At 40.3% G+C, this 22048-nt stretch overlaps 2 protein-coding genes and 1 pseudogene across 3 annotated transcripts; 1 reads left to right on the top strand and 2 right to left on the bottom strand.

Moving 5' to 3' along the window:
• The first annotated feature begins 639 nt into the window (after positions 1 to 639).
• LOC148766969 (uncharacterized) lies at positions 640 to 3186 on the top strand. The gene is made up of 2 exons (XM_088825152.1): positions 640 to 784; positions 1088 to 3186. Exon 2 carries the CDS (start codon positions 1218 to 1220, stop codon positions 2607 to 2609), a length of 1392 nt encoding a protein of 463 aa, XP_088681278.1. The 5' UTR covers positions 640 to 784; positions 1088 to 1217; the 3' UTR covers positions 2610 to 3186.
• A 2587-nt stretch (positions 3187 to 5773) lies between these two features.
• On the bottom strand, positions 5774 to 8326 carry LOC148766968 (uncharacterized). The gene is made up of 2 exons (XM_088825883.1): positions 7453 to 8326; positions 5774 to 5808 (listed from the first exon to the last, which is right to left on the bottom strand). Exons 1-2 carry the CDS (start codon positions 8324 to 8326, stop codon positions 5774 to 5776), a joined length of 909 nt encoding a protein of 302 aa, XP_088682009.1.
• A 923-nt stretch (positions 8327 to 9249) lies between these two features.
• LOC105973383 (cyclin-L1-1-like) lies at positions 9250 to 20513 on the bottom strand (annotated as a pseudogene). The gene is made up of 6 exons (XR_016034566.1): positions 20306 to 20513; positions 20048 to 20131; positions 19789 to 19927; positions 19446 to 19608; positions 9792 to 10065; positions 9250 to 9669 (listed from the first exon to the last, which is right to left on the bottom strand). The product of XR_016034566.1 is annotated as a cyclin-L1-1-like (transcript).
• Between the last annotated feature and the right edge of the window lie 1535 nt (positions 20514 to 22048).

The following is a 22048-nucleotide window of genomic DNA, read 5'->3' as shown; positions in this document are numbered from 1 at the left end:
ACCCCACAAGGAGTTATCGAAATACGAGGACGAGACGGTCCGTCGTTCAAAGTGAATGGGCAACGAGTTAAGCATTATTACCCGAATGGTGCTCCCGAGGAAGTGGAGCGTGTCGCACTAATTTTCTCCCAATAAATCCAAAAGAAGTCGAGCCGTCGACTGTAAAACAGGCGCTAAATGGGAGGCAACCCATTGTTGCTCATATTCTGTCATTTTCCTTTTTTTCTTGTTTTCGTTTTTATCTTTTTTTAGCTTTTTCGTGCATTTTTATATTTTAGGGTTCAACATCTCTATCTCACCCCCTTTTGAATTTTCATTTTGGCAGATTTTAGGTGTCCCAGATCGCGATCCAGGTAAGTCGGATCGCGATCTGGGGTGTTTTTCCAGTGGCAGCCAGTTTTGGGCCCAGATCGCGATCCAGGAAAGCCAGATCGCGATCTGGGACGTTTTTCCAGAAGCAGCGGATTTTGGGCCCAGATCGCGATCCAGGTATGTCGGATCGCGATCTGGGACGTTTTTCCAGAAGCTGCAAGGTGAGACCCAGATCGCGATCCGGGTATTGTGGATCGCGATCTGGGGCCGAAAAACAGTTCAAAAGCAAACCCCCCCCCCCCCTTTTCATTTTCTTATTTCCCCTTTCTCTAAATTCCAAACCCTAACCCCTCCCCAATTTCAAAATCTTCAAATTTCTTTCATAAAAGCACATCAATCACACACTTGATCATCACAAATTCACGATTTGCACATTTATTCCAAGAATTTGTGGGTGAATCTTCAAGAAAAGGTAAATTTTCAATCTAATCCTCATTTCTTTTATTTTCTTCAATTCTTTCGAATTTCCCCAAAATTTCATGATTTTTCCCCTTGTTTGTTAATTGTATATGCTTGTATGTGAATTTGTACTTGGTGTTGGGATTCAAAACATGAATTTGCGGGTGAACCAATGTTTAGATATAGGAATTGCCCTATTGTTCTTAATTTCGAACTAAAGGATAAAATAAAGATTTGAATGGCTTGGGTTGATTGTTTAGCTACCTATTGTTGATTGTGGTGGTGGATTCTCACTAGGGTGTTGTGATTGATGTAGGAGGGATAGGTACCAAACAACCGGTGGAAATCAAAAGGATTACCAAGTTGGGCACGCCAAGTGTTCGACAAAATTCCCGAACCAACTTCCAAAGGCTTTCGACCCTCCATCTCGCACAAATTCGAACGAAATGACGTCGCCGGCCAAGAAAGTCTTAAAAACGGGCGAAACCACCAAAAAAGCCCAACCCAAGGAGAAGGCTCCGGCAAAGGGAAAAGCCGCACCGAAAAAGAAGACGGCTTCTCGAGGCACGGGAAGCCAAGAGGGCACTTCGAGCGCACCACCACCATCTCAGGTGCCGGAAGAGCAACAAACCCCACGCACGGGAAACGTGCAACTTGAGATGGGATCCCGTGCTAATCAACACACCATCCTTGACCGTGTAGTCCTCGAACCGGGAGATGAGCTTTTGTACGTGAACGTCGAGGCAAAAAGGGAATTCATACGTCGCCACAGCCGACCGTTTGTTCCAGAAAGGGAATTAGATCTCGATGGCATGGAAAAAGATTCGATCTTCGAAAACTTTGATCGTCGACAATGGAAGTACTTGGCCAAACGACCGGAGGACTACAACGAGAATCTAGTGAGGCTCTTCTATGCCAATGCCGGTTTTCACCCGGGGTCCGTGGTCGTTCTTCGAGACAAAGAGGTGCGCTATGACGCTGCTACAATCAACAAGTTTTTCCACCTACCCGAAGTCCCGACCGAGCCGTTTCAACAACTGAAGATGGCAACGACCTATGAGGAGCTGATTCAGACTCTTTGCCCTAGGGGTTCGAAGTGGGAAAAAGGAGAGCACTGGTTCCGTCGGGGGGAACTTTCAAGAGAAGCGAAGGTGTGGATGTACTTCGTCAGTAGCAGGCTCATGCCCACAAAGTCGACGGCCAAGACCTATGCCCCACGTCTTACACTGATGTATGCCATAATGAAGAGGACACCTGTGAACGTGGGCGCGATCATACACTCTGAGATCCGACGATGCTTAGGTGATACCTCTCTAGGTCTGATGTTCCCTTCCCTCATCACTACACTGTGTGATCGTGCAGGGGTCCCCACATACGCTGATGACCGGCTCATCAGGTCACCACAGCCGATCTTCCCTTACCACAAGCTCCAGCCAGCGAGTGGACCCCTAGGCGAGGGCGACTCGGACTTACCAGATGCGGGTCCCTCAGGTGTTCATGCGGCTCGACCACAACCAAGGGCCAGAAGAGGCAGACAAGAAGCAGAACCACAGCTCCCAGAGTATGTCGGCCAATGGATGGATGTTATGGAGGAAAATGTGGGATGGTTCAAGAAAATGATGAAGGCCATGGCTGCAGCGCTTCAGTGCAGGACCGATGACATTGTCGAGCCACGGCCGTTCCCACCACGGCCTCGATATGATGGAGCATCAACCTCCGCCGCCGACGAACAAGCACAAGCGGCAGCCACTACACTGGTGGCACAGGCCTGGGAGGAGTACGAGCGGGGACGACCGGAAGAGGAGGGAGGAGCCCACGAGGACGATCACGACAACTAGGGGACGTTGTGTTTTCTTTCCCTTTTATTTTTTATTCTGCTTTTGAGCATAGGGACTATGCTAGAATTTAAGTTTGAGGGTGGTGTGTGTTGAACTTGCTTGTTTTTGTTTGTTGTTTGTGGGATAAGTCGTTGGATTGATATTTCGTTTACGATGTATCTTTGCTAGACTTTGTTTTTTTTTTTTTATTTTATTTATCTTATTTTGATTTGGTCTTTTGCATGCATATCATATAATTTAGTTTCGTTTATGTATTTTGATTTCCGTTATTGTGTTTGTCACATGCATTTCATTTAGGATCGAGTGTAATTTGCATTTCCGGGTTCTATTGAAGCAAAGCAATTAATGAATTAGTAGATGGGCTAGTTGATTTTAAAATTGAAATTATGGATCACCGGCTAATTATAGATGAACCTTCCGACTGCGTTTTTGCAACTTGTGTGGATAGCCTTTCGAATCCTTTCCGATTAAGCTTAAGCGCAATTTTCCTGAGGGGTATAATAGCCTGAGGTTTGGGGGGCGAGTAGAATTGAATTATGTGTTCACGATTTCGAGTTGCTGGCTAAAAGTCTATCTATGGTCTTTACGTTTACGATTGTTAAAAAAAAAAAAAAAAAAAAAAAAAAAAAAAAAAAAAAAAAAAAAAAGAGAGAGAGAAAGAAAGTTGTGATGAAAATCACAATGTATCGTTGTTGTCATTTCTTATCGAATAAAAAGACCTACTTATGCCCAACTCGAGTTCTCGAATTTCAGAATCAAAACTTACTTTTCACCCACATTTCTACTCAAAACCCTCGATGATTGTGTTTATTGTTTAATTACGGATTCTTGAGTCTATCTTTCATTTTGGTGTAGAAACAACTAATTGCGTCGGCAGGAAAGTCGAATACCTTAAAGTCGTTGGCCATTCTGAGATTTTAGGTTATCTAGCTCATTTTATCTTAGGAATTAATTGCAATGCTTTGACCAATCCGGCAACTTTGTGGGTGTGTTGTCTGAAAACCCTCACGAGACACAACTCGTCCTTTGGGGGTACCCAGGGGTTCAACGGCTTGTTGCATACGCTAAATGCAATCGTGTTTCCCTACGTTAGTGGCCTAGTTTAGTTTGTTGTTTTTATTTCATTTTCGTTGTAGTTTCGTTTTGATTTACTCGGGACGAGTAAAGATCTAAGTTTGAGGGTGTGATAAGTGTTCGTTTTGCACGATTTATGCTTATCAAATCTTCGAGTTTTGGTCTTCGTTCGTCCGAGTTTCGGCTTTATTTGTTTATATTATTGCATTTCTTGTTTTATTTCCCTTTTTAGGTTTTGTTAGCTTTTGTTGCCAAGTCGAAGCCATTTGGAAGCGAAACCGATTTTTCAAGCCGAGAAAGTGGTCATTAAGACCCAGATCGCGATCCAGGAAAGCCGGATCGCGATCTGGGGGCAAATTCCAGTAGTGTGCAAAGTTCAGACCCAGATCGCGATCCAGGAAAGTCGGATCGCGATCTGGTGACAAATTCCAGTGGCAGACAAGATTCAGACCCAGATCGCGATCCGCACTTCCTGGATCGCGATCTGGGAGGCGGTTCACGTTTTTTTTAAAGAAGCCAGATCGCGATCTGGCTTTATTGGATCGCGATCTGGCGCGTTTTTCAAGGGTAGATATTTTAAATTGCAAAGCTTCTTGAGGAAGCTTTGCAATTTACTATAAATAGAAGCAAGCCCTCATTCTTCGTTCTACTTCGACTTTTTACGGTTTTCGACGGTTCTTCGCGGGAATCATCAACGGGGGTTCCGACTTGGGTTTTTCTTACGCAATTTCTTTACGTTTTGTTCTTCATTTCCTTTGTACATTCTTTTGATACTATGTTTGTTATGAACTAAGAACATTTTCTTCTAGGGTAATGAAGCCTTGTATATATTGATTTCGATCGTCATTTCTGTTATCTATTTGTCGTGTTTTGATTCCGTTTATGTTTTCCTGTATTAAATGCTTCTGATTGTGTTGATCAGCTCTCAGACTGATATTAAATAGGAATGAACTCGAGAGAGGATTTCTTGTTTGAAGTTAGGAAAACATAGCTCGGGGTGTGGAAACGGAGACGTGATGCACTTCGGGTAGCCCTTAAGGACTTGACCTAAATGCTCTCTTAATAGCAGGTTCTGAACGGAGACGTCGGACCTGTGGGTAGACTCTAGCTACACTGGAGACGGGGGTTAGAGTATATTAGCGTCTGGGTTAACGAATAGGAACGTGATTTTAGATAGCGGATTTGTCGATCGTTGTTGATTATATCTAGGTGGATTTGGCCCTAGAAGTCCCTTTTAAATCGAAGTCCCCCCCGCGTTGAGTTGTCGTTACTTTATTTTACGTACATTCTATATTTGCATGTTTACGTTCTTGCATGCTTTTAAATTAGGGTTTCTCACCAATCCACTTATTTACGATCGGCTAGATAATATAACGATAATATAATTACACTACTCAGCATTTGAATCTACAAGGTCCCTGTGGATCGATATCCGGAACCACTGTTCTGCAAAATGCGATACCGTATACTTGCGGTAATTTATACGTGAGGAAAACGCGTATCACTCGCCTTGCTCTTGGACAAAATTGTGAATTTCTCGCCGGATTCTCTCGTCCTTCTCGGGTGAGCTATAGACTTTCATGAAAAGGTTGAGAAGTTGAGGCCACGACGAGATAGAGTGGGGTGCTTGGGACATCAACCACTGGCGAGCTCTTCCTTGTAGGGAGTGCTTGAATAGAATTAATTGAAGCGCCTCTTGGGAAACGCCGTTTTGACGGTGGGAATTACAGGTATCTAGAAAATTGACAATGTGAAGATGGGGATCTTCACCTGCCAACCCACTAAATAGCCCGTTATTTTGGAGCATCGTCAAAAGGCCTTGCTTGATCTCAAAATTATGCGCCTCAATGGGTGGATATTGGATGCTCGGGCGGAATCCGTCTAGAGTTGGGATTATGTAGTCTTGAAGTGCTCGTGGACGAACTGCTGGTTGTGCTGGAAGTTGAGGGGGAGGGTCTTGCACTTGGTTTCCGTTGGCCTCGAGTAGATTACCCGGGGCCCTGCGTTCTTCGTCCTCCATTATATTATTTGCGCGTTGAAGTCTCCTAGCGGCTCGAAAAGTGCGTTCGATTTCGGGATCAAACGGTTCTCTAGCAAGATCGAGTCTCCTGCGCATACAACGTACCTAAAACAAAAATAAAATAAAACAAAAATTAAATGGGTGAATCGTGAAAATTGTTCAAATCTAGAGCTAGAATAAAATAAATAATTAAAATAAGTCCCCGGCAACGGCGCCAAAAACTTGTTGGCCGAAAACCTACACGCAAGTGCACGTATCGTACAAGTAATATAGTGGACTAAAAGTCCGGATATCGAACCCACAGGGAATATTTAATTATCTAATCCTAGACGCTAAATTCTACCAATTATTATCAAGCCCACCCTACACAGTCGAAAAAAGGATTAATAAACTAAATTAAACTAAAGCAATTAAAAAGACAAAAACAAGAAAGCAATTAAAACGAAGATTTAATCAAAGTAAACAAGCCTAGGATTTTATTCTTCCCCCTATGTGATTATTATTCCCCCAATTCCTTCAATTATGCAAGCAATTAACCCGGATTATTAACCTGAGATGCTAAAATAATCATAACCCGCTTCCGCGTGTATTACGTTTCTAATCCTCTAGATTCAATTACTATATTCCTATGCAATTAATTCTAGAACACAGCATTAAGCACAAATCTCAATAATGGCTACCTAAGAGATTAACTATATTCCTATGTTAATACCACAAAGGCTCTTCTACCACAGTTCTAATTATTAACCCGATCTTCCGATTCATGCGATTAACAATAACATAAAAGCACATAAGTTGATCAAGTTCATGCACTTAATAAAACAAGTAGAAGAAATAATCCGGAATTAAAACTTGCATAAAATCATAGAAAAGGGTTCATAAATCCCACATAGGGTTCCAAATAAAATCCTAGAAACAAGTAATTTAGCTACTCATGATTAAATAAAAAACGCAAATAAAATAAATCATAGACGATAAATCTTTGCTTGAAGTCTTCGAATTCTTCCTCTTCGTTATTGCTTTGTGGCTCTTGAAATTGCGTAAAAAGAAATCCCTAATTGTGTGCTTGGATTGGTCTTATATAGGGTGTTATGAATCGAATTAGATTCATAATAACAGTAATCCATTGCTCAGAAATTGTGTTCGATTACAAGATTAAAGATAGGAAAAATGAGAAAATTAGGCTAAAAGTCGAGCTACACTAACCTAACTACGAACTAGCTTCTGAAATTGCTTGCCTTTCCCAATCCCGGAATCTGCTATTTATACTGAAATGACCAAGGCAATACGACGTCGTTCCGTTGACCAGAGAATTGATAAAAGCGTCAATTAAAAACCACGCTTCTTTAAGTTGGAAAGCAACTCTTCTTCAAACGGCGTCGCTTCTTCTCTTTCCAAAAGGGGGCTATTCTTCTCTAATTCGGCATCGTTACATAGGGTGAAGAACTTGGGGAAGAAGGCAGTTTCCTTGTGCAATTAAAATCCCTTTACTGCGCAACTTCGGGGTATGGGACGGGGGTCCCATAATTTGCACTAAAACTGGGACGGGGGTCCGAGCCTTGTTTCTCCAGAATTTTGATATTTTCACTTTTGACCCATATTTTCGCCAAAATTGCAGTTTTGACCCCATACTTTTCCAATTCTTCAATTTGTACCTAAAATACAATAAATCAACTTTTTAAGCACCAATTATCATTAAAACACACCAAAAGCTCAAATAAAAAGATACGATAAAGTGTAAAAATATACACTTAACATTGACCCTCTTCTTTTCTCCTCCCATTTTATCTTTTGGAAATTTTGGATTCATGTCTGGATGAAGACTCCAACAACGATCCATAGAATGTCCAATAGCATTGCAATATTCACATTTCAAATCTGGACGTTTGCCTTTGTACGGCCTCTTTTCAGATGATGGATGAGCAACATATGCACGAACATTGGGCGTATTGGGAGTAGTATCGTGGGTCATAACTTTTCGACGAATTTCTTCACGTTGAATTGTTGCACAAACACCTTTTAGGGATGGAAGTTCTGCATTCATTAAAACATGGCACCTTAGATCCTCATATTCCGGGCCAAGGCTGGCTAATAGTTGGAAAACCTGATCTTCTTCTATCCGTTTCCTCAAGACGACCGGATCAGTTGTGAAGGGTCGGTAAAGATCTAACTCGTTCCACAAGCCTTTTAGGGTGCCGTATAAACTGATGAACGGCTTTCCATCTTGATGAGTATTAGCAATATCTTGTTGAATCTGAAAAATCCGGGCAGAGTTGTTTTGATTTCCATACATCTCACGAACAGCTTCCCATAGGTCGAAGGAGGACTCCGAATAACTAAAATTTTCAGCAAGATGACGCTCCATTGAGTTAAGAATTAAGGACATAACCATTTGATCCTTTTGCAGCCAAATGTCATATTCTGGTGACTTTGGATCTGGTGCTTTTTCTTTGCCATTGATAAATCCCAATCGTGATCTACCACCAAGAGCAATAGTTATAGCTCTCGACCATGGTAGAAAATTGAATTCGTTTAGCAGCGTAGCGGTCAATTTTTGAGAAGTGCTGATGACATCATTATCAACACCGGGATTGAATGAGGTGGTAGCAACCACTTTTGACATTTTTTTTGTATCAATTATTTCTTCTCCAGACATGAGAGAAAGAAACAAGAAATTAAAAAAAAAATCGCAGGATTTTACTGCTCTGGTACCATGAAGAAATTTAAGACAGCTTCATATGAAGAATATTTAACTGTTTTATTATATCGATGTATTACATAATACAAGGTTTATATAGATGAGAAGAAACTAATCAAGGAGAGATCAAGGAGAGAATCAAGCATGATCGTATAAACAACCTAATCTATCATAACTAAACGAGGAAAGATATACAAGTCTATTTATGGTGTATATATACAAAATATTCTTCAATACTCCCCCTCAAGCGGGATCTAAAAGATTGATGGATCCAAGCTTGGCCAAGAGTCGATGAAATTGAGAAGATGGCATAACTTTGGTGAACATATCTGCAAGTTGGTCACCCGTTCGTACATAATGTGTCTGTATAACCTTAGACTGAACTTGCTTACGAATGTAGTGGCAATCCACTTCAATATGCTTCGTTCTTTCATGGAAGACCGGGTTAGCCGCTATATGCATAGCAGCCTGGTTGTCACAAAAAAGCGTCATAGGAATGGGTAACGAGTAACCAAGATCAGTAAGAAGGCTTTTAAGCCACACAAGCTCACAAGCTGCTGTTGCCATTGCACGATATTCAGCTTCCGCACTCGAACGAGCTACTACATGTTGTTTTTTGCTTTTCCAAGAGACTAAATTACCACCAACAAACATACAATACCCAGTAGTGGATCGACGATCAAGTGTGTTTCCAGCCCAATCTGAGTCTGTATAACCCATAATGCGAGTATGATCGTTCTTAGTCATTATTATTCCACGGCCAATCGTTCCCTTCAAATATCGCAAAATCCGTTTCACCATACTTAAGTGATAAACGGTCGGGGCATGCATATGTTGACTAACCAGGCTTACGGCGAAAGAAATATCGGGCCGATGATGACCCTCGAACGATGACCCCTCTCCTTGACATTGTCTCTGTCCCTTTCAGTGTCTTCCCTTCCTCTTTCCCGATCAGATTCCCGCTCTCTTTCGTAGTCTCTGCTCTTAGTTTTCTCTCTTTCCCTTTCTCTGCCCCTCTCTCTCTCCTTGACCCTTTCTCCACTAGTGTCTGTTCGATTATCCGACATTAATTTTGAGTCAGGTTCTTCTCTCGACTCCCCACCATTAACAGTGCTTAATGATCCATCATCGGTTTTCTTCGACTCCTTCAATTTTTCAGGAGCATCTTTAATAAGTTCATCCTTTCCAACTTCCTGGTTTATAGCAGCGGAAGACACCTTTCCAGCACTAGCATCTTCATTTGCGATTGGTCCTGTCAATAAACCATCCTGAACAAGAAACAACAAAATTAACAAGGATATCATTGCAATTTCCTTTCTGGATCCTAATAAAGAAAACTAATAGCTTTATGAAACCAAAAACCAATTTACTCAAAGAATGCGGCATTCACCTTTGAAACTGACTGATGTGGTGAATCCCAGGTTCGATTAGGCGTAGCAAAAGAACCCCCTTCCTTGCATACAGGTACATACTGGGCCTTTGGAAGGCTGTATAAATGAGCCAAAACTCTACAAACTTCATCAATTCCAGATTTGTCTGCATCAAATGCTTTCCACCAAGGAGGGTTTTCAGGTAGTGGTACTTGAAATCGACGTGCTGCAGCATACACGACGCCACAGGCCACAACCTCACTTCTAAATCTCACACACAAGGTTGTGCGTAAACTGCTCGTAAGCAACAAAAGAAAAAAAGAACATCACTGGATGGGGATAGAAGGACTAGAAAACTTGGGGATAAGAAATACAAGGATCATGTGCGTCCAGACTAGAATCAATTAAATGGAAAATATTAATTTGTCAAGGAACAAAAATGGTAACAAGAATTCTCATCAGTATGTACTCGTGGATATATCCTAATGTACAGATATGAATTGCAGTTTCAGACTATTGATAAAGATTATAATCACCTACTAAGTTGCTTATGGATCCTCTATTCTTCGAACACATACATGCACAAATGTAGGAAAATGTTACTCTCATATACTATTTGTTGGGGTTCGTGCATGTATACGCAGCGGAATTTAAAATTTTATATCGAACTAGTTTCGATTACATGCAATACTAATCACATAGTCAACGTACCTTAACGCTTCCGCCATACATATGGTAATTTTCGATTTAATTGAAAAATACATAAAACCGAAAAATCACGAAACATGCTTATTCATCATTTAATGAAATCGAAACACGTAATCACATATTACTCATGCTCGTAAATTAATAATCATACAAACATGTTCGAATCGAATTACGAAAGTTCCGATTTAATTACCTCTTGTAGCGTGCGATTTCGACGAATCGAAATCCTAGAACGAGTCACGTACAAGCTGCTAATTACCAATCCACGGGGCTGCAATTCACGGCTGGAACAAGCTGATCCAGCAAGCAACGAGCGGCGACGAACGGCAGCAGCAGCGGCGGCGCGTGGCAGCGGCAGCGGCGGCGCGTGAGCGGCGGTGCGGCGCGTGCGGCGGTGCGTGGATTCGTCGGGGCAGCAGCTCCTCTCCAATTAGGTTTCACCTCGTATTTTCGACCCACTCGAACTACAGCACTAGATGTAAACGAGTTAGATAACAACACGAATAAAACGAAGGAGAAAGAGGAGAAAAACCGGCGGTTTCCCGGCGGTGGTCGGCGGTGGCGCGGCGGAGATGCAACGGCCGAATGGGGCTGAGCGGCTAGGGTTTTGGTGCTGAAAATCTGATCTCAAAACTCCTTTTGAGGTCTATTTATACCTAGGGTTTTCAACACTAGCGGGCTTAAGTCATTGGGCTTGACCCACTGATGCATTAAACCCATTCCCTCGTCGGCCTCGTTTCTAATAAACGATCGTCCACAAAATTATAACAAAATTATATTTGTGACGAGCTCAAAGTCCTCGTCGATACGAGTGCCTCTTCGAAATTTCCAATTTCCAAAATTGGAAACTTCCACTTCAGTGGACTTGCTAAATCGGGAAACTTCCCAATTTAGAAAGTTCACTAAATTCCACATTTCTCTCTTTCTCTACGTTTATTCCGATTCGCAATCCACAATTACGAATCTTGGATTCAATCATATCGACATCCAATCGTTCAAAGATTAACACATTAATCTACGCTTGTTGTTATCAAGGATCTATATTACACGAGAAGTGTGACCCTCAATGGTTCAGGTGTATGCTAGCCGTGGGCTCACAACTCTTTGTGATTCGAACAACACATTGTTCTTATATGAACTCCTCCCAAGAGTCCCGATTAGAGTAAAACTCATTTTACCTAATCCCGATCAAATCGGTGCCCAACGAATCAAGATTGGCGTCTAGCAACTACGCATCATGATTCCCTAGATACAAATGAAGTGCCTGCAAGAACCTTATGATATAGTTAGCGTACAGTACGATCCTTTCGTAGCACATGTCCCGATTGAACTAGAGGCATTGGTTCACCGAGACCTCTTATAAAGTTCAATAACCGTGCGAACGTTCTAGGTATTATAAATCCGTTCGTGTGCGACTTAGGGAAACACATTTCCCTAATCACCCCACTATCAACTCTGGCCAGAGATTCCATGGATTATAAACCGTCAGAACACACAGGACATCCATGACTACTCAAGCGCTCGAATCCCCTACTACAATGCACAGACTTCACACTAGATTTCGGATTGCACGAACGTTGGCCCTTGGAGCGGTCCGCGGTGGGACTCAGGGACAGGTCACGATACAATCGGTCCTCTAGTGAAGTCACGGTGATGTCTGGGTCTTAAGGACTAATGGTGTACAACTATATCTTAGAAACCTATTACTCGATGAATGAGAACCACTTATAGATTTCTAGGGCGAGGGAGTTCAGTGAACTCATCCAGTATGAGCACCCACTCAAGTATGCCGATGTCACAACACCGAGGACTGATGAGACGCAGTACACATACACTAAGTGCTAGTCTCAAAAGGGAAAGGCCGGTATCCTCATTATTGGCGTAACCCATCGACTAGGAACAAGGTTTAACAGTTACATTACATTGCTGAGTTATCTCACGATTCTACTAGATCAACTCACAGTAATAGAGTAACTCGTTAGGACTATATCTATGCTGCTTGCATGGGATAACAGATATAGAATGCCAAATAAGATATTTTATTATTACGAACGAAAAACGATTGTTTTATTACAAGGATAAAGAGAAGACCACAACCACAAGTTGGCTTGCCGGTCACCTACTCTAACAATCTCCCACTTGACCTAAAGCCAACTACTCATAAATCTAAGTCCCATCGACTCTCGATGTTTCTCGTGGACTGATCCTGACAATGGCTTGGTGAAGGGATCTGCAATATTGTCCTCCGAGGTGACTCTGTCCAGCTTGACTTCACCTCTCTCTATGATCTCTCGGATCACATGGTATTTTCTCAACACGTGCTTCGACTTCTGATGAGCTCTTGGTTCCTTAGCTTGCGCTACGGCTCCGTTGTTATCGCAGTACAGCCGTACTGGATCGCTAGCGTTCGGAAATACACCCAACTCTTGGATGAATTTCCTAATCCATGACCCTTCCTTTGAAGCATCTGATGATGCAATATATTCAGCCTCGGTGGTGGAATCAGCCGTCGTGCCTTGTTTGGAACTCTTCCAACACACGGCACCCCCGTTGACTTTGAATATATACCCCGAGTTTGACTTCGAGTCATCCACGTCCGATTGAAAACTAGAATCCGTGAAGCCTTCTAATTTCAACTCGGTATCCCCATAGACCAAAAACAAATCTCGAGTTCTTCGCAAGTACTTGAGAATGTCCTTCACAGCCTTCCAATGGGCTGGGCCGGGGTCGGACTGATATCTGCTTGTGACGCTCACAGCATACGCAATATCAGGTCGTGTACATAGCATGCCATACATTATGCTTCCTATAGCGGATGCATCAGGTGTCCTTTTCATCTCCTCGATTTCCATTTGCGTTTGTGGACGCATGGATTTCGAGAGACGAACCCCATGGGACATTGGCAAGAATCCCTTCTTGGATTCTTCCATGCTAAACCGTTTGAGAACGGTGTCTATGTACATGGATTGGGACAAGCCAAGCAATCTCCTCGATCTATCTCTATAGATCCGTATTCCCAATACGTAGGATGCTTCTCCCAAATCCTTCATCGAGAAACGTGTGGATAACCATACTTTAGTTTACTGCAACATCCCTACATCATTCCCAATGAGTAGTATGTCATCAACATAAAGTACAAGGAAAGTCACTGCACTCCCACTAACCTTCTTGTAGACACAAGGTTCCTCCGGGTTCTTCACAAATTCAAACTCTTTGATAGTTGTGTCGAACCTTTTGTTCCAACTACGGGATGCTTGTTTCAATCCATAAATGGATCGCTGGAGTTTGCAAACCTTTTGCTCATCTCCAGAAGATATGAAGCCTTCCGGCTGCGCCATGTAAATTTCTTCCTCAATGTCCCCATTAAGGAAAGCGGTCTTCACATCCATTTGCCATATCTCATAGTCATACCACGCAGAAATGGCCAGCAAAATCCTAATGGACTTAAGCATAGCAACTGGAGAGAAGGTTTCCTCATAGTCAACTCCTTGCTTTTGAGTATAACCCTTCGCTACCAATCTAGCCTTGTAGGTCGATACCTTTCCATCTACTCCAATTTTTCTTCTTATAGATCCACTTGCAGCCTATGGGAACGATTCCCTCGGGTGGATCTACCAAGGTCCATACCTTGTTGGAGTACATAGAGTCCATTTCGGATTTCATGGCATTAAGCCAATGTCCCTTGTCTGTATCCGATACAGCTTCGTTGAAAGTTCTAGGATCACATCCTTGGTCAACTTCATCAACGAGGAATAACCTATCGGGCGCTCTCCGAACTCTTTCGGATCTACGCAGCGACGGTTCAGGAGGTATATTAGTGGTTTGTTGAATTGGTTCATTATCTGATTGTTGTGCTTGAACTTCAGATTGTGGTTCTCGAACTTCTTCGAGATCAACTACACTGCCCTTTCTATCCGATAGAAATTCCTTCTCAAGGAACACGGCATTTCTCGAGACGAACACCTTTGCCTCGGAAACATAGTAGAATTCGTATCCCATGGAATCCTCGGGATACCCCACAAAATAGCATAGGTCGGATTTTCCATCCAACTTATCTCCCACTAGCCGCTTCACGTAAGCGGGACAACCCCATATCCTAATATGTTTAAACGTGGGTTTCTTGGAGTGCCAAAGTTCATAAGGTGTGGAGTTAACTGCTTTGGTATTAACCCTATTCAGCAAATACACGGCAGTTAGGAGTGCATGACCCCACAGGTATGCCGGTAACTCGGTGAACCCCATCATAGATCGAACCATGTCTAACAGTGTTCGATTCCGACGTTCGGAAACTCCATTAAGTTGAGGAGTTCCAGGAGGAGTCCATTGAGACAGAATCCCATTCTCTTTAAGATAGTCTATAAACTCAGTACTTAAGTATTCGCCACCACGATCGGATCGTAGTTTCTTAATACGTCTACCGAGTTGGTTTTCTACTTGGTGTCTAAAATCTTTGAACCTTTCAAAAGTTTCAGACTTATACTTCATTAAGTACACGAAACCATACCTAGAATAATCATCGGTAAAGGTAACGAAGTAGTTAAAACCACCCCTAGCACTAACGCTTAGTGGACCACACACGTCTGAATGGATCAAATCCAAAAGACCCTCGGCCCGTTCCATCTTCCCTTTGAAGGGAGTCTTGGTCATTTTTCCTTTAAGGCAGGATACACAAGTTTGAAGTGATTTAACGTCCTCCAAGGAGAACATTCCTTCACTAACAAACTTGTTCATCCTTCTCAAGGAAATGTGACCTAGTCGAGCGTGCCAAAGTTGTGCGGGGTTAAGACTTATATCTTTTCGTTTTGCTGATATAACGTTAATAGGTATTTCACTTGGATTCAGTTCATATAAGTTGTTTATAAGTTGTCCCTTACAAATCATATTTTGTTCCTTTTGTATAATGCAAATCGAATTTCCAAAAACAAAAGTAAAACCTTCATTATCCAAAACAGGAATAGAAATAAGGTTTCGAATAAGTGACGGAACAAATAAACAATTGTTCAAAACAATGGAAAAACTAGAATCCAAAACAGAAAGATAAATTGTCCCAATGGCTTCAGCAGCAACCCTTGCTCCGTTGCCCATTCTTAGGTAGGTCTCACCCACATTAAGCTTCCTACTTCTTGTCATGAGCTGCAAATCTTTACAAAGATGTGAGCCACAACCAGTATCCAATACCCAAGCAGAAGATTTAACGGACGAATTAACTTCAACTAAATACGTACCCTTTTCAGAACGTTTCTGATCGAGGTAAGCCTTGCAGTTGCGCCTCCTCTACTTGGAGCACAAGTTTCAGATTGCGAAGCCAATCCAAATAGTTTGGACCGGTGAGTTTGTTTTGGTCGAGGATTGAGGAAAGGGGATGTTTGGACATTGTTGTTGAGAAAATTTTAAGAAGACAATAATTAGAGTTTTAGTTCGTAATAATCGTTACAATTAAAATTTTGGACTTTTATGTTTTAATTGTTCTCCCACTAATTTTATCGAATTCCACCACCCTCTAGCAGACAATCGAGAAAACTTATTTTTCTTTAATGGGCTTTAGGTCCAATAGCGCTAATGTAACCCGTAGTTAATCTATCCCGATTACATAAGCCTAAAGGTAGAGTACTGTCAATCACATCACTATGTGACCCTAAAGATCGATTTACCTCACACTTGATAATGACCTAAGTTAATCTAGCGAATACCAAAATCTTCGTGTGTCAAGTCCAGCCTACCAATATGAGATGTCATAGATCCAACTATATCAAACTAATGCAATCCCTAGTTAATCTAGCCGACCACATTAATCCAACATAATTTTATCTATGACCGTATCTCCATCTAATGTCAATTAAATTACAGCTTATCCCACAATAGCACTCCCCGCTAACACGACTTACTGCACTATTATGAGAGGCTACACATAATTTAATTGTTGGTAGAAGGAAAGAAAAATTCAACAATTTGGTTTTTCTTTATAGCTTGATAATTATTCTTAATTAAGAATGAGGGATTTTATTTATTAAATCTTATTAGCTCATCGGAAGTTTTAGGTTATGATCGTTTGTGATTCCTACAACTATGTTCTCTAGGTATGTGGAAACGCATATTGATCCTAAGAGAGACATACGATCATCATCGTACTTAATCACAATTATTCATCTCATGAATTAATTAATTAATACGATAAATTGCAAATATAATTAACGGACCTCCTTCATTCATAAATCAATCAAATAAGAATGAAGTCCATTAGTTATTTGCTATCTAATTTGTGTTCCATTAATTAAACTAATTTAACGATTAAATTAAATAATTAATCCAACACTATTCTTTGAATTCAAATTAAATTAATGGATCAATTATCTAATTTGGGTTTAATTGATAAATAATTTCAAAAATTAAAAATCAATTAATTTTTAATATTAATTTCAGAAAATCAAATTTTTTTTTTTTTTTTTTTTTTTTTTTTTTGTTGTGCTGACCGGACCGGTCGGACCGGTCTGACCGGACCGGTTCGGTCAGCTGAAAAACAGCAGCAAAAATCGAATTTTTTCAAAATTAAAAATTTTATATTTTCTGAAATATTCAAAATATTTAATGAATATTAAAACACCCAATTAGATAACACCAATAATTCAACAATTCAACAAATCGAAGCATGCTTTCGAAAACGATAAACACGTTGACAAATAAACGATTAACCCGTGGCTCTGATACCACTGTTGGGGTTCGTGCATGTATACGCAGCGGAATTTAAAATTTTATATCGAACTAGTTTCGATTACATGCAATACTAATCACATAGTCAACGTACCTTAACGCTTCCGCCATACATATGGTAATTTTCGATTTAATTGAAAAATACATAAAACCGAAAAATCACGAAACATGCTTATTCATCATTTAATGAAATCGAAACACGTAATCACATATTACTCATGCTCGTAAATTAATAATCATACAAACATGTTCGAATCGAATTACGAAAGTTCCGATTTAATTACCTCTTGTAGCGTGCGATTTCGACGAATCGAAATCCTAGAACGAGTCACGTACAAGCTGCTAATTACCAATCCACGGGGCTGCAATTCACGGCTGGAACAAGCTGATCCAGCAAGCAACGAGCAGCGACGAACGGCAGCAGCAGCGGCGGCGCGTGGCAGCGGCAGCGGCGGCGCGTGAGCGGCGGTGCGGCGCGTGCGGCGGTGCGTGGATTCGTCGGGGCAGCAGCTCCTCTCCAATTAGGTTTCACCTCGTATTTTCGACCCACTCGAACTACAGCACTAGATGTAAACGAGTTAGATAACAACACGAATAAAACGAAGGAGAAAGAGGAGAAAAACCGGCGGTTTCCCGGCGGTGGTCGGCGGTGGCGCGGCGGAGATGCAACGGCCGAATGGGGCTGAGCGGCTAGGGTTTTGGTGCTGAAAATCTGATCTCAAAACTCCTTTTGAGGTCTATTTATACCTAGGGTTTTCAACACTAGCGGGCTTAAGTCATTGGGCTTGACCCACTGATGCATTAAACCCATTCCCTCGTCGGCCTCGTTTCTAATAAACGATCGTCCACAAAATTATAACAAAATTATATTTGTGACGAGCTCAAAGTCCTCGTCGATACGAGTGCCTCTTCGAAATTTCCAATTTCCAAAATTGGAAACTTCCACTTCAGTGGACTTGCTAAATCGGGAAACTTCCCAATTTAGAAAGTTCACTAAATTCCACATTTCTCTCTTTCTCTACGTTTATTCCGATTCGCAATCCACAATTACGAATCTTGGATTCAATCATATCGACATCCAATCGTTCAAAGATTAACACATTAATCTACGCTTGTTGTTATCAAGGATCTATATTACACGAGAAGTGTGACCCTCAATGGTTCAGGTGTATGCTAGCCGTGGGCTCACAACTCTTTGTGATTCGAACAACACATTGTTCTTATATGAACTCCTCCCAAGAGTCCCGATTAGAGTAAAACTCATTTTACCTAATCCCGATCAAATCGGTGCCCAACGAATCAAGATTGGCGTCTAGCAACTACGCATCATGATTCCCTAGATACAAATGAAGTGCCTGCAAGAACCTTATGATATAGTTAGCGTACAGTACGATCCTTTCGTAGCACATGTCCCGATTGAACTAGAGGCATTGGTTCACCGAGACCTCTTATAAAGTTCAATAACCGTGCGAACGTTCTAGGTATTATAAATCCGTTCGTGTGCGACTTAGGGAAACACATTTCCCTAATCACCCCACTATCAACTCTGGCCAGAGATTCCATGGATTATAAACCGTCAGAACACACAGGACATCCATGACTACTCAAGCGCTCGAATCCCCTACTACAATGCACAGACTTCACACTAGATTTCGGATTGCACGAACGTTGGCCCTTGGAGCGGTCCGCGGTGGGACTCAGGGACAGGTCACGATACAATCGGTCCTCTAGTGAAGTCACGGTGATGTCTGGGTCTTAAGGACTAATGGTGTACAACTATATCTTAGAAACCTATTACTCGATGAATGAGAACCACTTATAGATTTCTAGGGCGAGGGAGTTCAGTGAACTCATCCAGTATGAGCACCCACTCAAGTATGCCGATGTCACAACACCGAGGACTGATGAGACGCAGTACACATACACTAAGTGCTAGTCTCAAAAGGGAAAGGCCGGTATCCTCATTATTGGCGTAACCCATCGACTAGGAACAAGGTTTAACAGTTACATTACATTGCTGAGTTATCTCACGATTCTACTAGATCAACTCACAGTAATAGAGTAACTCGTTAGGACTATATCTATGCTGCTTGCATGGGATAACAGATATAGAATGCCAAATAAGATATTTTATTATTACGAACGAAAAACGATTGTTTTATTACAAGGATAAAGAGAAGACCACAACCACAAGTTGGCTTGCCGGTCACCTACTCTAACACTATTATCAGACAAAAAACTAGGCCCGTAAATTGTACCTGTCATTTGCAAGATTCCATGCTTCTTGTCTAAGTTCTGGGGGAGTTTCCAGTGTTGCAAGGTAATTTGATATAAATTTATGAGGATGTGGCAGATGAAACCCATCTCTTTTAATAGATGCCTTTCTGTTCTAATCAAATCTCCCTTTAGATCCACATATTTCTGTTAAAGAAGTAAATACAAGAAATCAATTCACACCCCAAACTTGTTCATGCTTAGAGTTTAAAAGGACAAAAAACCAACAAGAACAATATAACTAGTAAGTTGAGCGTTATGGATTCACAGATGATTGAAAAATAGTTCGAGCTCACCAAAAATATTATGGGTAGATTCGTAGCTAACCTTGGAAAATGTATCCAAATGTTCAATGGGTAGATTCTCTCTCCTACATTCCATCCTGTGAAAAACAATCAGAACCTGCCTTGCTTTCCTAGGACTTTCTTCAAGTTTTGAAGCAAGCCAAACACAACTGGCGGCAACCCTCTGCAAGCAAACGAAAAAATGGTAAATGAATCCCCAGATCGTAGAATACAAACGAAATTATGAAATGCAGCTGTAATCATGCAATAAGGGGTAAAATTGAAATTAACAAGCAAAACACACCTTCACATTAAACCGGACAAACGATTTTTTGCAGTAGAAACGATGAAGTAAGACCTGACCAGTTGCCATAACAGCTTGAGGTCTGAGCATAGTGTAGATAAGGAAAAAATAAATCAAATGCAGAGTAAAAGTGAATTGCACATTAGAAAGTAGCAAATAATTGTTTACCACATATAATAGAAGTAATAAAGTAAATATTCGAGGCAACAAACTACCGATGAGTAAGTAAACATAAGACCAGTTGGTAAAAGGATACAGTTTAAGCAGTATGCCACATTCTTGTATGAGGTCACACCCATAGATTCTAAGTGTAGTTTCAGTGGCTTCATCAATCCCATCTTTACTTGACGGTGAGTTCTTCAGCTGTTCATCTGTCAGGTAAAACGTGTCGATTGCTGTATAAATCATGTTTTCCTTCTTTCACCAATTGCAAGAGTCCTGGTATAACTGCCACAAAATGTAAGAGAGTAACGAGTTAAACCTCAAAATTCGAACTGACCGTACAGAATCAATATCTATTTTTTTTAAACCATATTTTTTTTCCCACAACAATATGGTTAAGTAGCCCAGGTTACTAATTGACGGATGCCTAAATTAAATTTTGTCACTACCAATACAGTAAATTCCATACTTCTTCCTCAAATATTGAAACCTGCTAACATGATAATCCCAAACGCGTAAAAAGTAAAAACTGAAGTAACAAGAAATATTTATGGTTCCGTATCGCAATGTGCGATATTGGTTAGGAGACTATCGTCGTAGACGTGCTTTGACTAAAGAAGAAAAATTTAATCATGCCCATGCTCAACTAAGGAATGTCATTGAACGAACTTATGGAGTTTTGAAAAATAGATTTCCGATTTTAGAAAAGATGGCCCCTTTTTCATTAGATGTGCAAAGAAATATAGTGATTGCTTGTTTTGCGGTGCATAATTTTATAAGAAAAGAGCGTATTAGTGATAAATTTTTTGAGGAGTTTGATCAACCCAATATGCCTTTTGATGGTGCGAATGAGGATGGACAAGACCATGAGAATGATGGTACAACTACCGGACCATGGTGGGGGGTCGAAGACATGCAGTATATGGCTAATGTGCGCGATGAGATAGCAACTCGGTTGATGCATTGAGTGACCAATTAGAATTTATAAAATATTTGACGTTGATTTTAGCGACTTTAATCTTTTAGGTCAATTTTAGCGACTTTAAAGTATTTTCATATTTTTAGTTGTTTTTATTTGCGAATGTTATATTTATTAGTTGTTCGAATTTTATATTTTTCCTATGTTAAATATTTTAAATTTATATTTTATTGATTATGTAGATCATGCTTAATTTTTTTATCTATATATAATATAAAAAGAGAATCTATGCTCTATATGATTGACATGTGGCAAATGATGATGTCATTTTTCAAAATTGCTTAGTTGGAGTTCAATTGATTAGGTGGATTCTTCAATTGATCAGGTGGCATTTTTATTTATGGATGTTTTTTAGTTCTTTCCTATTTTACATTTACACAATCATTTAATAATTACCACATGTATATATATTATTTCCAAAGTTAATATTTTATAAATTCGAATTAAAAAAAAATCTTATTTATATTTTAAGTATTTCAAAATATTTTTACTGAAAAAAATTCATGAAACTCAATTTTTTTACGAATATTCAAATAATTTTCATAAAAAAATTGTTTTTTTAAATACTAAAATATTAAAATAAAGGAATATGTTGTTGTTGTTGTTGTTTCATGCATTTAATATTTCATGCATTTAATATTCTATAAATTCGAAAAATACTTTTTTTTAATAGTTTAAGTTTTCGAAATATATTTTCCACCTATATTTTTTTAAAATTCAGAAAACTCAATCTTTAATGTATAAATATTCAATTTTTTTATATCATGTATATATTTTCGAATTTTTTAATATTATGTATATATTTTTGATTTTTTATTATATTATGTTTATATTTCCGTAATTTTTGTATTTTTTTTT

This window comes from Erythranthe guttata, chromosome 11 (genome assembly GCF_056151865.1).
Source record: "Erythranthe guttata isolate IM_541 chromosome 11, IM_541, whole genome shotgun sequence".
Classification (NCBI taxonomy): Eukaryota; Viridiplantae; Streptophyta; class Magnoliopsida; order Lamiales; family Phrymaceae; genus Erythranthe; species Erythranthe guttata.
Note: the sequence above shows the minus strand (reverse complement) of the source record. Positions and strands in the feature narration are given on the sequence as shown.